The sequence below is a fragment of the Stegostoma tigrinum genome, chromosome 18, assembly GCF_030684315.1.
Source record: "Stegostoma tigrinum isolate sSteTig4 chromosome 18, sSteTig4.hap1, whole genome shotgun sequence".
In the NCBI taxonomy this organism is placed as follows: Eukaryota; Metazoa; Chordata; class Chondrichthyes; order Orectolobiformes; family Stegostomatidae; genus Stegostoma; species Stegostoma tigrinum.
Window position 1 is genome coordinate 26451950 of NC_081371.1, and position 18204 is coordinate 26470153.

Genomic DNA, 18204 nt, shown 5'->3' on the forward strand with positions numbered 1-18204 from the left:
CAAATTTCTTCTTTTAAAATATCCTATCATTTTGTAAAATAAATTTCCCTTCCCTATATTAGAGAGAAAGTTGATGAAATCTGGTTTGATCCTTAAAGCAGAACTTAATGGTAGAATGAATGCAAAGAAAAAATTCTATATACTCACCTTGGATTGTTCTCCAGTTTGTGGTTATGTTCAAGGAATGATGTGTACGTTAAAGTACTGTCCTCACTGTCAGTTAACGTACAGATGTAAAAGCCAGGAGTTGTATGTGTGACATATAACTAAAACAATTTTTTAAATCATCCTTCTCCAGTGCTATCACAAGACTGGCATATATCTGCTTCAGTGTAAAACTCAGACTGTATTCATGCATAAAAATATCTGAGGCAAAAATGTTTATTTTCCTCACGACAATTTTTGTAAAGCTCTACTAATAACATATTTTACAGTTACTTCACATTTTCAAAAGTCATCTTCCAAATAATTTAATGTACCTTTCAAAAGCTTGGCTCAAGAATAAATGAGTTCACTGTCAGGGAGAAGATATATAAATGCAAAGTGTTGGGGATGCTGGAGACCTAAAACAGAACAGGAAATGCTGGAGAAACTCGGCAGGTTTGGCAGCATCTATACAGAGAGAACACAGTAACATTTCCAGATGAATGTGACTTCATTGGAATTTGGAACAGATTTACTGCTTGTTAATTGGAGCGCAGAACAGTCTGCGAACCAGAGAGTTCAAAAGCAAATTAGGGGAAAGCAATGAACGATAACAGCAAGTTGTTAAGATGAAGATATGCTATGGTCATTTTCTAAATCTACAAATATTTGACGTTTAGTTTCCTAGAAGTCACATTTTAAGCAAGATGAATAGTACTTAATCAAGAGATAAGATTCATCTTACATGTCTGCTTTACCTTCTAGGGATTGCCTCATCGTGTGCAGTATAAACTCCTGCACGAGTATATTTGCTGGATTAGTGATTTTCTCAGTTATAGGATTCATGTCTCACATCACAAAGAAACCAATAACTGACCTGGCTTCATCAGGTATGATAAGCCTTTTAAGCCATGATACTTGATGCTATGTTATGTCTCCTTTTTATGTTTAAAGAAAGTAGATTTTTAGACAGTTTATAAACAGAATCTTTTGATATTGGGTGTGCAACTGGAATGTTGTATCCTCCAAATATCCAGTAGGTGAAAAAAAGCATAAATAGATTATGAAGAATTTCAAGCTACCATCGCTGCTCATGCTTTTGTTAAAAATGTATTTAATTTTCAATCATGATTGTTGGTACCATGATATATGTTAAATGAACAGACAGGATCATATAAAAACAAAATGCTGCAGATGCTGGAAATCCAAAATACAAACAGAAAGTGCAGGTGAAACTCAACAGATCTGGCATCATCTGCGGAGAGAGAAACAAAGCTAATATTTCAACAAAACTAATGTATTGGTTTCTTCAGAAGAAGACACATACCGAACTTGAAGCATTTGATGCTGCCAGACCTGTGAGTTTCTAAAGCTCATTCTGTTTTTAATTGAGATAGAAGTATATAAGCAACCTGGTATCATTCAATATTACAGTACCAGCATGTCCTATCAGAGAATGGCAGAAAGTGGAGTGATATGTTTGGTTGCTAACAATTGACACTACATTCTTCTTAAAAGAATATTTTATCATCGCCATTAGGCATCCTCCTCTGTGTGATACTATCACTCATCTAAGTGGGACAGATTAAACTCAGACATCATGTCCAGAAATTGATATCCCAGAAATTAATATCAAAAAATGGGCATCTAACAATTATTCCAAAACCACCACAATGTATAGCCTGTCTCACCCCTCACTCCTTGATTGCCTCAGAGTCTCATCAAGTCACTTTTCTGTCATTACACCTGAATGACACTGCTTCAAAAATCTAAATTCAGGACTAGGGCCACTTAAGCACTCCACAGGTCTAGGTAACCTGATCCAGACAAGCAGTCTCTGATCTGGGACTCAGGCATTCATGGTTTCTGCTCTAACTTGTGTCAATGAACAACCTTCCTGGGATTTTGAACCTTTATTATATGTTTTCATGGAATACATTAAATTTAATAATCATTCTTCAAGTATTGATACTTAAGAAAATCAGTTGATATGACTTTGTGATTCCACTCCATTTATTGTATAGGTCCTGGGCTGGCATTTCTTGCCTACCCACAGGCTGTGACACAACTACGCCCACCAGCACTGTGGTCCATTCTCTTTTTCTCCATGTTACTGATGCTTGGCCTTGATTCACAGGTTAGTATCAAAACACGAGGCAATTAAAATCATGATCCACAATGTTATACCTCCAATAATGCCTCAAACATCAGAGGAGTAAACCTTACAAAGTTGTATTAAATTAATTAATAAATTAAACAATTCCTCCCTTCCTTTCCCGAATTTACCAGTTCTTCCTGATCTATTTGGTTGGTGAATTGAACTCATTGATGTGTGTAAGTTTAGACAGTAAGCATTCAATTCTGGAGTGCACGACAATTGAACAAGGTCCTTATCTAACATCCACACAAAGCCATTTTCCAGTGAATCACTAGATAATGATCAAGAGTTCAAACATCAGCCATTTTTGTTCCATTTTGATAGAGAACATTTTTATAATTTAAACAGTGACAAGAACTCAAGGATGTACATATGTATTACATGGGCCAAGATGTCTATGGTGAATAGCACATTTGTATTTTATGACCAAAAATAGTGTCTTTGGGGGCACAGAATCTTGGGCAGCAATTCTGTGTGGTCCACAGCAATTGGATGCAGCAGCATTGTACTTCTGTTGCCAGTTGCCTTTGAGCAGCACCTCAGGCCTCAGAGAATGGATTTTAGAGAATACTGTATTCCTCACTTTCCTGACCCAAAGGTCAATCATGAGCTCACGCACCCGCAACCCAGCTGCTCTGCAGTAATATTATGCTTGGAACAGCTTAAATCGTCTCAGTGGGACTTTGATGTTTCCATATCCAGCAAGATGTCCTGGACTAGTGTGCTGCTAGCCAATCTGATTGGCAGCAACCCTAGTCTCAGTAGCCCCAGGCTGGAGGAGTGGCCACTGCTGGAACTACAGGCCATTTTTAAGAAGAAGTGGTGAGTGAGGTGGGACTTAAAAGTAAGTCCAGGATTTTGGATGAACATGGCTGGTAGAACCCAGTGAGACAGGTGGGGAAGGGGGATGGGGTGGATGGATTTCAGAGGCCAAGGCGAAGGGTCAACAGGGTGGGAATGATCTTGAGATTGGGTGTTGCTTCTGTTGAACAGACAGGAAACATACCCTCAAAGAAGGCACCGTGTAAGGCAGAGTATTCCAAATTTGGAGGTTATATAGAGTAAAAACTGAAAAGATATTATAGATGCTGTAAATAAGAAAGAAAAGCAGAAATCGCTGGGAAAGTTCAGTCAGTCTGGTAGCATCTGTGGAGAGAAAGCAGAGTTGACATTTTGGGTCAAGTGACCCTTCCTCAAAGTATAGATGAGGTAATATACAGGAGGTTTACTGGATAGGAATGAGTGTGTTGCCTCATCAGAAAAGGTGGACCAAAACAGTCTTGTTTCTAGAAGAATAGTAGTATTGACAAGGTACACTGATTTACTGCCAAATTCTCTTTATCTTTAAGAATGTGTGATGAACTGGCTTCTTGAGCTGCTTCAGTACATGTTCTATTTTTACACAGCCTTGGTGGATAGGAAATCAGGGGATTTGTTCCCGCAACGGTGAAGGAACAATGGACATATTTCCAAGTCAGGATGCTGCATGATTTGGAAATATATCACTAAAATAAAATTTCATGAGATCCAGCATCCAAGACCACTACCATCTAGAAGGCAGAAGGCAGTTACTATATGGCAATATCAGCACCTGCAAATACCTCTCCAAAGCACACAGCATTCTTACTTTGAACTATATTGTTGTTGCTTGAGTGTTGCTGGGTCAAAATCTGGATTCCTAATCATATTGTAGGTCAATTCACAGTAAATGAACTTCAGTGGTTCAATAAGTCAGCTCATCAATGCCTTCTCAAGGGCAACTAGGGACAGACAATAAATGCTGGCCAGTGACCCCACATCATGTGAATGGGTTAGAAAAAAAAAGTAAGTGGAATTCATAGCATACATGTGGTACACAATGACTATCCTCAAAGGAGAGAAGCTAACCATCTCTTTTTGAATCCCTCACATCAACATGAACTGCAGTTTGATGTACCTAAACCACATAAGCAGCAATGATTCATGAAGATGATTTATCACTGCCTTCTCTAGGACATTAAGGATGAAAACTAAATTCTGTCCTTGCCAGTGCTGCTCAAATTCTGCGAGGTAATTTTTAAAATGGAGCCCTGCTAAAATTGTTGAAACATCTGCAACTGCAGTTTGACTCCTGACACGCGCACACACGCACACGCACATGCACACGCATGCACACATGCACGCACACACACACACACAACAAGTTTGCTCGCTGAGCCGGAAGGTTAGTTTTCAGACGTTTCGTCACTTTTTTTTATTTGAAAAAATATACTTTATTCATAGAATGTACAAAAAATAAAACATTTATACACCTACCCAGTCATGCAAGCTGCTCCGGGTTACCCAGGGAGTACGTACACCAACTAAAGGAAAAAACCAAACAAAGAAGAAAAAAAAACATAGCAAAGAAAATACCCCGGCAGTCGTCTCCCCGCACAGTCCCCATTGGCCATCTGGCCAGTTGGGGAAGGCGCCAGCTGGGCCCAGTTGCCAGATAGGGCCCTTTTTTCTATTCTGGATGAGGGGTTTCATACGGTGGTCTTTCCCCACCGCGACTTGGCGGCGGCTGCCCAAGCTTTAGCGCGTCCCTCAGCATGTAGTCCTGGACCTTGGAGTGCACCAGTCTGAAACACTCGGTCGGGGTCAGTTCTTTCAGCTGGCAGACCAGCAAGTTGCGGGCAGACCAAAGAGCATTTTTCACTGCATTGATGGCCCTCTAGGCGCAGTTGATGTTGGTCTCAGTGTGCGTCCCAGGAAACACGGAGCACGGAGTCCCATGTCACGGAGCTGCTCGGGATGAACGTCGACGAATACCACTGCATCCCCCTCCAACCTCCTGCGCATAGACACACTCCAGAAGGAGGTGATCGACAGTCTTGTCCCCCCCTCAGCTGCCTTGAGGGCAGCGTGCGATGGTGCAGAGATTCCGGGCATGCATAAAGAATCTCACTGGCAGAGCCCCTCTCACCGCCAGCAAAGCAATGTCCTTGTGCTTGTTTGAAAGTTCTGGCGATGAGGCATTTTGCCAAATGACTTTGGCAGTCTACGTGGGGAACCACACCACGGGATCCATCCTCTCCTTTTCCGGAAGGGTCTTGAGGATACTACGTGCTGACCACTGCCTGACGGCCTTGTGGTCCAAGGTGTTTCCTTTCAATAATTTCTCCACGAAGGACAGGTGGTATGGTGGAACCTCAGTAAGTAGTGACACTTGGTGTTTGCGTACCGAGGATCTATGCACAGCTTGATGTAGCCACACACAAAGGTAGCCATCAGGGCGAGGGTGGTGTTCGGTACGTCCTTTCCCCCGTTTTCCAGGTATTCGTACATGCTGTCCCTGCGGACCCGGTCCATCCTCGACCCCAAATGAAGTGGAAGATGGCCCGGGTGACCACAGCGGCGCAGATCCAGGGAATACGCCAGGCGTGCGCCACATACAACAGTACCGAAAGCCCCTTGCACCTGACAACCAGGTTCTTACCAGCGATGGAGAGGGATCGGAGCGTCCACCTGCTCAGCTTCTGCTTCAGTTTGGTGATATGCTCCTCCCAAGTTTTAGTGCATGCCCCAGCTCCACCGAACCAAATACCCAGCACCTTCAGGTAGTCTGTCCTGATGGTGAAGGGGATGAAGGAGCGGTCGTCCCAGTTCCCAAAGAACATGGCCACGCTCTTACCCCGATTGACTTTGGCACCCGAGGCCAGTTCAAACTGGCCGCAGATGACCAACAGCTTACTCACCAACCGACGATCGGTGCAGAAGACGGCGACATCGTCCATGTACAGGGAGGTCTTGACCTGCAGGCCTCTGCTGCCTGGGATAGTCACACCCTTCAGGCTCATGTCCTTCCTGATGGATGCGGTGAAGGGCTCCATACAGCACACGAACAAGGCAGGAGAGAGCGGGCAGCCCTGCCTGACTCCAGATCTGATGGGAAAACTGTCCGATTCCCACCCGTTGATCGAGACTGCGCTAACAATGTTGGTGTAGAGCAGCCGGATCCAATTGCGGATGCCCTCCCCAAACCCCAATTTGGAGAGGATGTCCCTCATGTAAGCATGAGAGACCCTGTCAAAGGCCTTCTCCTGGTCCAGGCTGGCGAGGCAGGTGTCCACCCTCCTGTCCTGCACGTAGACGATCGTATCCCTGATGAGTGCGAGGCTGTCAGCGATCTTCCTGCCCAGCACAGCACAAGTTTGGTCAGTGTGAATCACCGACTCCAGGACAGACCTGACCCAGTTGGCTATGGCCCTGGCCAGGATTTTGTACTCCACGTTCAATATTGAAATGGGATGCCAATTCTTAATTTCTTCCCTTGCCCCCTTCCTCTTGTAAATAAGGGTGATGATGCCCTTCCTCATGGACTGGCACATTTCCACTGCCCGAAGTGCACTATCGTACACGTCCAGCAGGTCCTGGCCGACCAGGTCCCACGGAGCGGAATACAGCTCGACCGGTAAGCTGTCACTCCCGGGAGTCTTATTCCTCTCAAAGGACTTGACATCTCTTGTCATCTCATCCAGGGATATCAGATGGTCCAGCCATTCCCTCGTGCCGTCGTCTAAGACCTCCGTGATAGACGACAGGAACAATTCGGAGGCCGTGCTGTCTATGGGCTTTGTGTTGTACAGTCCGGCATAGAAGGATCTGCTGATCCTCAAAATGTTGGGCCGAGACGATGTCACCGAGCCATCGTGCTCCTTCAGCTGGCTAAGCACAGAGCTCTCTTTGTGCACCTTCTGAAAGAAGAAACGTGAGCTCGTCTCGTCCTGCTCCACGGAGCGGACCCTGGACCGGAAGATTATCCTGGAGGCCTCCGCGGTGAAGAGCGAGGCTTGATGGCCCCTCACCTCGCGGAGGTCCTCCGTGACATCGACCCCCATCGACTGCAGAAGGAGCAGGTTCTGCACCCTTTTCTGGAGTCGCGACAGCTTTCCCCGCCTCTCTCTTGCCTTCTGAACACCCTTGAGGACAAAGAACCTCTTGATGTTCTCCTTCACCGTCTCCCACCAGTCACCCGGAGACTCAAAGAGGGGTTTCATGGTTCCCCAACCGGTGTACTCCCTCTTAAGCTCCTCGACATTCTCTGGGGTCAACAGAGACATGCTGAGCTTCCACGTTCCCTTGCTGGCTGGCTGGTCGTCCTGTAAGTGACAGTCGGCCAGCAGGAGGCAGTGGTCAGAGAAGAACACCGGCTCAACGCCGGTGGACCTGACCGAGAACGCCCGTGCCACAAACAGGAAGTCTATCCTTGAGCGGATAGACCCGTCTGGCCGCGACCAGGTGTATCTCCGCTGTGCTCCATCTGTAGGGGTGCTGAAGACGTCGAGCAGCTTGGCGTCCTTCACCGTGCCCATCAGGAATCTGGACGTGACGTCCAGTTGACTCCCCCACCCGCTGTCTCCACGCCGGATCTTCCATCTGCATCAATGATGTAGTTGAAGTCTCCGCCTAGTCTCTGGCCTGGACGTAGCCAGCAGGGGTGGAAGTCACTGCAGGACAGCCAACCGCTCACTCCGTATCACTGGGGCGTACACGTTGATCAGCATCAGGGGAGCGTTCCTGTAGGTGACATCAGCCACTAGGAGGCGCCCCCCCCCCCACCACCTCCTGAACTTGAGAGATGGTGAAGTTGCGCCCCCGCAGCAGAATAGCCAGGCCAGAGGAGCGACAGTCGTTACCCCCCGACCAGATCGAAGGCCCACAGGTCCAGGCGCCTGACCATTTCCCGTACCTGCTGAGGTGCAGTATCCCGCACTCCTGCAGAAACAGGAGGTCTGCCTTGATGGTGGTCAGGTAGGCCGACGTGGACACACATCGTGCGGTGGACTTTACGCTGCGCACATTAATGCTCGCAACTCGTACCCCCATTGTGGGCAGTGACCGCAGTACCCTCCCCGATTCCAAGGTCCAGCCCGTCCATCTGTCCCTTCATGCCCATTGCCCGGGTGAACTGCTGGACGCTCTCCGAGCTCAGGAAACCGCCTGTGCTGCCTTCCGGGTGGCATCCCCCTGTCGGGGATACGGAGGCAGAAGAGTCCGGCTCTGGGTCAGGCTGGGGACACGCTGTTTCCTGTTTCCCACCTGAAGGTTCCGGGGGGCCCTCGAGGGCCCCAGCGGCACGTGGCTGGGTGTCGGAGGGAGCCTCAGGACACCTCCCGTCACCTGGGATCAGGGTGCTGCTTTCTTTCTCCCTGGAAATCTTCAGCTTCTGCTTTGGGCGGGCCTCCTCCGAATCCCCCTCATCAGAGGAACTCTTGTAGCCCCCCTGTAGCTGCCTCTTCCTGCCTGATGGTTGTGGTGCTGGGGCCCTCTGGCGCGCCTTTCTCCTCGCGTTCCGGACCGTCATCCTCTCTCCTGGGTCACCTGTCGCCTCCTCCATCGACTCCGGGTTGTCGGTGGGGAGCGGAATCTGCAGAGGCGATTTGCTGGCCTCGGGTCCGTCCCGCAGGGCTGGGCCCTCCTGCACGACCTTGCCCTCCTGCACATTAGGGGAGTCCTTGCAGGGGCCTGGTGCCTTCCTCTCCTCCGGGGGGGCTTGCCCCGCATTGCCTTTGCCGCGACCTGGGCATAGGTTGTCCCCCACCGTGGATATGCCCGACAGAGGTGGTCCGCTTCCCCACAAAGGTTACAGCATTTTTCTTTTGGGCAATCCTTTGCAAGGTGTCCCTCCTCCCTGCAGTTCCTGCAGATGGCGGCTTTGCAGTCGGCCGCCACGTGACCTGACCTACCACAGGCATGGCAGACTTTAGGTTGCCCTGCATAGGTCAGGTAGCCCTTGCTCCCGCCGATCGCGAAGCTGGACGGTGGGTGTACGATGTTCCCATCCGCACCCGTCCTCAGCGTCACCCTGACATGTCTCTTACTGGTCCAGACCCCGAAGCGGTCCATGATGTTGGTTAAGTCCCCTTCCACCTTCACGTATCTTCCGAGGAAGGTCAGGACATCAACTGCTGGCATATGCAGGTTGTACATGTGTACAGTCACCATACGGCTCCTCTGCACCGGCATCACAAACAGCGGGACAGCGGTCAGTACACAGAGGGGGCCCTCACCTCCTTTCTCCTTGAAAACCTCCAGGAAGTGCTCGCAAAGCTCGGTGCTCCTGAAGGTTACATCGTAAAAACCTCCTCCAGGGAAATCCTGCAGGCAGTAAATGTCCGCAGCAGCGAACCCACAACAGTCCAACAGGACCCTCTTCACGAAGAAGGTGTGGTCCACAGGTGCACCTTCATCCACCTTCTTCACGGAAACACGGATGGTGTTCCGGACCCCCTGACCCGGGGCACGGGCAGTCGCCGCAGCTGTCGTTGCAGGCTGGCTGCTCCCCTGAACCAGCGTTAGGCCGAAGCCAGCATTAAGATCTACCGGTTGCAAGGGTGCACAGCCAACCCGACGTCTTCCTTCTACCTCCAACACAGTCGTGCTCTCCTCTTCTCAGTCCACAAAAGAGTGGATCTTTATTTTGTTCTGGATGTAAGCTGGTTCACTGAGAAGGAAGGTTCATTCCCAGACGTTTCGTCACCATTCTAGGTAACATCAACAGTGAGCCTCCAATGAAGCGCTGGTGTTATGTCCCGCTTTCTATTTATCTGTTTAGGTTTCCTTGGGTTGGTGATGTCATTTCCTGTGTTGGTGATGTCATTTCCTGTTCTTTTTCTCAGAGGGTGATAGATTGTCTCCAAATCAGTGTGTTTATTGATGGAATTCTGGTTGGAATGCCATACTTCTCGGAATTCTCGTGCGTGTCTCTGTTTGGCTTGTCCTAGGATGGATGTGTTGTCCCAATCAAAGTGGTGTCCTTCCTCATCTGTATGTAAGGATACGAGTGATAGTGGGTCATGTCGTTTTGTGGCTAGTTGATGTTCATGTATCCTGGTGGCTAGCTTCCTGCCTGTTTGTCCAATGTAGTGTTTGTCACAGTTCTTGCAAGGTATTTTGTAGATGACGTTCGTTTTATTTGTTGTCTGTATAGGGTCTTTTAAGTTCATTAGCTGCTGTTTTAGTGTGTTGGTGGGTTTGTGGGCTACCCTGATGCCAAGAGGTCTGAGTAGTCTGGCAGTCATTTCGGAAATGTGTTTGATGTAGGGGCGAGTGGTTATGGTTTCTGGGCCCGTTTTGTCTGTTTGTTTGGGTTTGTTGCTGAGAAATCAGCGGACTGTGTTCATAGGGTACCCATTCTTTTTGAATACGCTGTATAGGTGATTTTCCTCTGCTCTGCGTAGTTCCTCTGTGCTGCACAGTGTGTGGTGGCTTGTTGGAATAATGTTCTAATGCAGCTTCGTTTGTGGGTGTTGGGATGGTTGCTCCTGTGGTTCAGTATTTGGTCCGTATGTGTTGTTTTCCTGTAGACGCTGGTTTGAAGTTCCCCATTGACTGTTCGCTCTACTGTGGCATCTAGGAATGGCAGTTTGTTGTTGTTTTCCTCCTCTTTTGTGAATGTTATGCCAGTAAAGGGTATTATTGATGGTCTTGAAGGTTTCCTCTAATTTGTTTTGTTTAGTGATGACAAAGGTGTCATCCATGTAGTGGACCCAAAGTTTGGTTTGGATTTGTTTTGTTTAGTGATGCCTCCTGCTGGCCGACTGTCACTTACAGGACGACCAGCCGGCCGACAAGGGGACGTGGAAGCTGAACACAACTCTGTTGACCCCAGAGAACGTCGAGGAGCTTAAGAGGGAATACGCCGTGAAAACCCTCTTTGAGTCTCCGGGCGACTGGTGGGAGACAGTGAAGGAGAACATCAAGAGATTCTTTGTCCTCAAGGGTGTTCAGAAGGCGAGAGAGAGGCAGGCAAAGCTGTCGTGACTCCAGTAAAGGATGCAGAACTTGCAGTCGATGGGGGTCGATGTCACGGAGGACTTCCGCGAGGTGAGGGGCCAGCAAGCCTCGCTCTTTGCCGCAGAGGCCTCCAGGATAATCTGCCAGTTCAGGGTCCGTTCAGTGGAGCAGGACGAGACGATGGCTCGGTGACGTCGTCTCGGCCCGACATTTTGAGGATCAGCAGATCCTTCTATGCCGGACTGTACGACGCAAAGCCCACGGACAGCACGGCCTCCGAATCGTTCCTGTCGTCTATCACAGAGGTCTTAGATGATGGCACGAGGGAGTGGCTGGACCAGCCGATATCCCTGGATGAGCTGACCAGAGCTCTCAAGTCCTTTGAGAGAAATAAGACTCCCGGGAGCGACGGCTTACCGGTCGAGCTGTATTCCACCCTGTGGGACCTGGTCGGCCAGGACCTGCTGGAGGTGTACGATAGTGCACTTCGGGCAGTGGAAATGTGCCAGTCCATGAGGAAGGGCATCATCACCCTCATTTACAAGAGGAAGGGGGCGAGGGAAGAAATTAAGAATTGGCATCCCATTTCATTATTGAACATGGAGTACAAAATCCTGGCCAGGGCCATAGCCAACTGGGTCAGGTCTGTCCTGGAGTCGGTGATTCACCCTGACCAAACTTGTGCTGTGCCGGGCAGGAAGATCGCTGACAGCCTCGCGCTCATCAGGGATACGATCGCCTACGTGCAGGACAGGAGGGTGGACACCTGCCTCGTCAGCCTGGACCAGGAGAAGGCCTTCGACAGGGTCTCTCATGCTTACATGAGGGAAGTCCTCTCCAAATTGGGGTTTGGGGAGGGCATCCGCAATTGGATCCGGCCGCTCTACACCAACATTGTTAGCGCAGTCTCGATCAACGGGTGGGAATCGGACAGTTTTCCCATTAGATCTGGAGTCAGGCAGGGCTGCCGCTCTCTCCTGCCTTGTTCGTGTGTATGGAGCCCTTCGCCGCATCCATCAGGAAGGACATGAGCCTGAAGGGTGTGACTATCCCAGGCAGCGGAGGCCTGCAGGTCAAGACCTCCCTGTGCATGGACGATGTCGCTGTCTTCTGCACCGATCGCCGGTCGCTGAGTAGGCCGTTGGACATCTGCGGCCAGTTTGAACTGGCCTCGGGTGCCAAAGTCAATCGGGGTAAGAGCGTGGCCATGTTCTTCGGGAACTGGGACGACCGCTCCTTCATCCTCTTCAACGTCAGGACAGACTACCTGAAGGTGCTGGGTGTTTGCTTCGGTGGAGCTGGGGCAGGCACTAAGACTTGGGAGGAGCGTATCACCAAACTGAAGCAGAAGCTGAGCAGGTGGACGCTCTGGTCCCTCTCCATCGCGAGTAAGAACCTGGTTGACAGGTGCAAGGGACTTACGGTACTGTTGTATGTGGCGCAAGCCTGGCCTATTCCCTGTACCTGTGCCACTGTGGTCACCCGGGCCATCTTCCACTTCATTTGGGGGTCAAGGATGGGCCGGGTCCGCAGGGACAGCATGTACGAAGACCTGGAAAACAGGGGAAAGGACGTACCGAATGCCGCCCTCGCCCTGGTGGCTACCTTTGTATGCGGCTGCATCAAGCTATGTGTAGATCCTCAGTACGCAAACACCAAGTGTCACTACTTACTGAGGTTCTACCTGTCCCCGGTGTTGCGAAGGATGGGCCTGGGCCTCGTTGCCGCGGAACGCTCTGAGCAGTTGGACCGTCCTGTACCACCTGTCCTTCGTGGAAAATTTTTGAAAGGAAACACCTTTGACCACAAGGCCGTCAGGCAGTGGTCAGCGTGTAGTATCCTCGAGACCCTTCCGGAAAAGGAGAGGGTGGATCCCGTCATGTGGTTCCCCACGCAGACTGCCAAAGTCATTTGGCAGAATGCCTCATCGCCAGAACTTTCAAACAAGCACAAGGACATTGCTTGGCTGGCAGTGAGACGGGCTCTGCCAGTGAGATTCTTTATGCATGCCCGGAATCTCTGCGCCACCGCACGCTGCCCTTGAGGCGGCTGCTGGGGGGACAAGAGAGTTGATCACCTCCTTCTGGAGTGTGCCTATGCGCAGGAGGTCTGGAGGGGGATGCAGTGGTATTTGTCGAGGTTCATCCCGAGCAGCTCCGTGACGCGGGACTCCGTGCTCTATGGGCTGTTTCCCGGGACGCACACTGAGACCGACATCAACTGCGCCTGGAGGACCATCAATGCGGTGAAAGACGCTCTTTGGTCTGCCCGCAACTTGCTGGTCTGCCAGCTGAAAGAACTGACCCCGACCGAGTGTTGCAGACTGGCACACTCCAAGGTCCAGGACTACGTGCTGAGGGATGTGCTAAAGCTTGGGGCAGCTGCCACCAAGGCGCGTTGGGGCAGCTGCCACCAAGGCGCGTTGGGGAAGGACCACCGTATGAAACCCCTCGTCCAGAATAGAAAAAAGGGCCCTATCTGGTAACTGGGCCCAGCTGGCGCCTTCCCCAACTGGTCAGGGGCCAACGGGGACTGTGCAGGGAGATGACTGCCGGGGTATTTTCTTTGCTTTGTTTTTTTTTTCTTCTTTGCTTTGTTTTTGCCTCTAGTTGGTGTACGTACCCCTTGGGTAACCAGGAGCAGCTTGCATGACTGGGTAGGTGTATAAATGTTTTATTTTTTGTACATTCTATGAATAAAGTATATTTTTTCAAATTAAAAAAAAGGTGACGAAACGTCTGAGAACTAACCTTACCGCTCAGCGAGCAAACTCACATCCAGAAACTCAACCTGATCTACAAATCTTCTCAAAAGACACACACACACACACACACACACACACACACACACACACACACACACACACACACACACACACACACACACACACACCAACATTTTTCCGCCCTCCCCACCATTACCACCTCCCGAGGACTGTGGGAAAACCAGAAGTTCTACAGGATTGCATTTTCCTATTCATGTGGTAGAACATAGGACATAGAACATAGAACAGTACAGCACAGAACAGGCCCTTCAGCCCACAATGTTGTGCCGACCATTGATCCTCATGTATGCACCCTCAAATTTCTGTGACCATATGCATGTCCAGCAGTCTCTTAAATGACCCCAATGACCTTGCTTCCACAACTGCTGCTGGCAACGCATTCCATGCTCTCACAACTCTCGGTGCAAAGAACCCGCCTCTGACATCCCCTCAATTCTTTCCACCAACCAGCTTAAAACTATGACCCCTCGTGCTAGCCATTTCTGCCCTGGGAAATAGCCAGAGACTATCAACTCTATCTATGCCTCTCATTATCTTGTATACCTCAATTAGGTCCCCTCTCCTCCTCCTTTTCTCCAATGAAAAGAGACCGAGCTCAGTCAACCTGTCTTCATAAGATAAGCCCTCCAGTCCAGGCAGCATCCTGGTAAACCTCCTCTGAACCCTCTCCAAAGCATCCACATCTTTCCTATAATAGGGCGACCAGAACTGGACGCAGTATTCCAAGTGCGGTCTAACCAAAGTTTTATAGAGCTGCAACAAGATCTCACGACTCTTAAACTCAATCCCCCTGTTAATGAAAGCCAAAACACCATATGCTTTCTTAACAACCCTGTCCACTTGGGTGGCCATTTTAAGGGATCTATGTATCTGCACACCAAGATCCGTCTGTTCCTCCACACTGCCAAGAATCCTATCCTTAATCCTGTACTCAGCTTTCAAATTCGACCTTCCAAAATGCATCACCTCGCATTTATCCAGGTTGAACTCCATCTGCCACCTCTCAGCCCATCTCTGCATCCTGTCAATGTCCCGCTGCAGCCTACAACAGCCCTCTATACTGTCAACGACACCTCCGACCTTTGTGTCGTCTGCAAACTTGCTGACCCATCCTTCAATCCCCTCATCCAAGTCATTAATAAAAATTACAAACAGTAGAGGCCCAAGGACAGAGCCCTGTGGAACCCCACTCACCATTGACTTCCAGGCAGAATATTTTCCTTCTACTACCACTCGCTGTCTTCTGTTGGCCAGCCAATTCTGTATCCAAGCAGCTAAGTTCCCCTGTATCCCATTCCTCCTGACCTTCTGAATGAGCCTACCATGTGGAACGTTATCAAATGCCTTACTGAAGTCCATATACACCACATCCACAGCTCGACCCTCATCAACTGGTAAGGTTTGGTCTTTATCGAATTAAGCCTCTATACCCCTTTGATACATTTCCAAGCACAAAAGGCATTTCCACTGCACTTCTAGCCCGGAATTAACCTGGTGCACTGAACATAAAAGCAAGCTGACATAGATAGCTGCTGGCAATACTTTGGCGTCATTTAGACCTGCAGATCTTCCTAAAGGCAGTGATCCAACTCTGTCAAAACATGTTTACAACTGTCAGGTGCACATTGAGTATGTCCCATCCCTTATTTTCACATATCTGTACTATTATGGTTGGCCTCCTATAATATGTACAGGTGAACTTAAGCAATTCTACCACTTGTTGTCACTTAACTTCACAGCAGCAAATTCCTGCGCTTATTGTCTCTCCTCTGTCAGTTGTAGAATGTAACATCCTTCAAACCGAAAGCTCAACTGAACCATGCAGCTTTGTCTAACACAAACAGCTATTCACACACTTAGTCATTCGAATAAAACCAATGCCTTGGCCCTGTGTTGGTTGGATCCAATATGTACTTACGATAATTAAATATAGCGCTCGCAAAAGAACCAACTGTTAATTTTGGATTGCAGTCATGACATTGATTTAACTACTCCCAAATCTTTGTGTTCATGCTGTCTTTATTTCTCACTCTGTTTCTGTTCTAAATCTAATTACTTCCTTTCAGTTCTGCACAGTGGAAGGCTTCATCACTGCCCTGATGGACGAATACCCTCATAGACTGAGAACGCACAAAAAGCTGTTCATTGCAGTGGTGTGCATCATTTCATACCTCATTGGATTATGTAACATTACTCAGGTATATTAGGAATAAAATTCAAAGGCTTATGTTATTTGTATTGTAGACAAGCCATATGTTAACACCTAAGATACTTATTAGGATTGTTCTATATTTCATGATTACTTTGATCAAAGTGAGTACATAGTTCAGTTTTCTTTTCAGAGGTTCATTTTATGCTTATCAAGGTGAAGCATCTGAATGAGGATAATGTAATATGCTGTTTACATGTTTTGAGCCACAAGTTAGCATAGTTAATTGTACATGGGTCAAATGCAAAGTAAAATGAGTAACCTCACAGGCAGTAATTGAGCTTGCTGTAACTTAATATTCTTATTTGACTATATCGTCTTCTCTGTGCTCATTGCCAATTTTGTTCCTGTAAATGTTGAATTTTAATAGATTTGAGCTGTAGAAAAGGATGTTTAAGTGTGTTCAATTCATTTCACCTGTGATCCAATAACCAGCAGAGATAAGGTAATTTTTTTACAAAAATTTGGGATAGTTTCAGAACTATAATCTGCAACACAACCAAGTCTTCTCAATCCTCTAAGAATTCTGATTTTTTAATGATGCAACTAATACATCCACAAGTTACCACTTAACACAGTTTATTTTCTTTTATTCAGTTTAGTGCTCAAAATATTTCTTATAATGATACATTCTGGCAAGATATTTGATAGGGCATTCTTGAGAGCAGGTCACTGTCAATACCAATGACAGACCATTGAGGGAAAATATACGAAAGTCAAAGAGCGAGCTCGTTCCCCTTCCAGTTGGTCTCAGTGTCACGCACCATGCACTGGAGATAGCTCCTATATTTATTCAACTCTACTCTGCAAAGTTTGTTTCGAAATTATAAAATTGTAGACTGAAAAAACCTTTCAGATTGATTTTCACTCCTGACCTGTAACAGAGGGATTAACAGATATTTGGGTCTAGGAAAGTGATTAAAAGATGCTTTGGGTTTACCTACAGTGGAATGGTTGAAGTCATCTTTCTAAGCAGAGGATGAGCACAAATATTTCACAATCCATTAATGTATTGTTCTGTTAAAACTTCTACATTTCAGCACCAGGAATGCAAAAGACACATTGCAGAAGTTACTATAACATAAAACACATCAGTGGAGTACACAGTTGTTCTAGGGAAGATAGGATCAGTGACTCTTGATGTTTGTTCTTGACAATCTATATACCCAAGTTGCTGTTGCTCTTGGCTGGTTTGGGAAATATGGCTTTTCTTGCAGCTGGTATATGAGATAGATTGGTGGCTTGCTAAGCCTGACAGATAAGGAGGCCAGTGGGGGTTCACTGGCCCATAGGCATTCACTGAGCCAATGGGTTTTCAGCCTAGAGATTGGGCTGAGACTGGGTTCAGAGCCATGGAATCATAAAAATATATTGTGATGCATTAATATTATTAAATAAGAAACCAATAGAAACTTAGATTTACTGCTACAAAGAAAAAATCATTACAACCACACAGGAGGAGAATAGTAATACTCTCAGAAGAAAGATTGTAAAAGATTATTCACATCAAAAATAAATCAGGACTAGATCAGGGAGATCATAGAGACTAAATCTGTGAAGTCTGAGACTTTGGAGAGAGATGTATCAAATGTAAATATAATAGAAACAAAGATTTGGGGAGAGATTGTGAAGTGGAATTAACATTAGAATCACAAAAGATGATGAAGTAATGATAATGTTAGAGTCAAATGAATAGATAGAGAGACATGGAATAGTACAGATTCTCAAACCTCACAAGAAGAGAGTACTTCTAAAGATCTAACTGTAAATAATGAATTATTGCAAAGAAGAAGACCATTGACTCAAGCAACGTACCTCTGGGAGAGAAAACAAAGCCCACACTCAAACTATGCAAGCAAAAATAGGCCACACCTAGAGTACTGTGAGCAGTTGTGGGCATCCCACCTTAAGAAGAATATATTGATCTTGAGGGGAATGCAGCCTAGGTTTACTACAATGATATCTAAACCCCAAACTCTTTCTTCACATCGAGATCTCTCTGGGCTAGTCCTATGAGGAAATCAGAATGAAATCCTTTCTACTGTTCATGACATGATCTTCCTAAATTTATCTCTTAAATTAGTTTGGAACTGGGCTTTCTAGTTCTCTACTCTTGTACTGCCTTGATATTGATATATACCCCTTCAG

At 47.5% G+C, this 18204-nt stretch overlaps 1 protein-coding gene across 2 annotated transcripts in view; it reads left to right on the forward strand.

Moving 5' to 3' along the window:
- Positions 1 to 18204, forward strand: part of LOC125461073 (sodium- and chloride-dependent GABA transporter 1-like) — a 65712-nt gene that overhangs the window by 28222 nt on the left and 19286 nt on the right. For both annotated transcript variants that reach the window (XM_048549425.1, XM_048549426.2), the window contains exons 9-11: positions 910 to 1034; positions 2169 to 2281; positions 15914 to 16045. In XM_048549425.1, coding sequence (XP_048405382.1) covers positions 910 to 1034; positions 2169 to 2281; positions 15914 to 16045 — 370 coding nt within the window. The remainder of the gene's footprint in view (positions 1 to 909; positions 1035 to 2168; positions 2282 to 15913; positions 16046 to 18204) is intronic.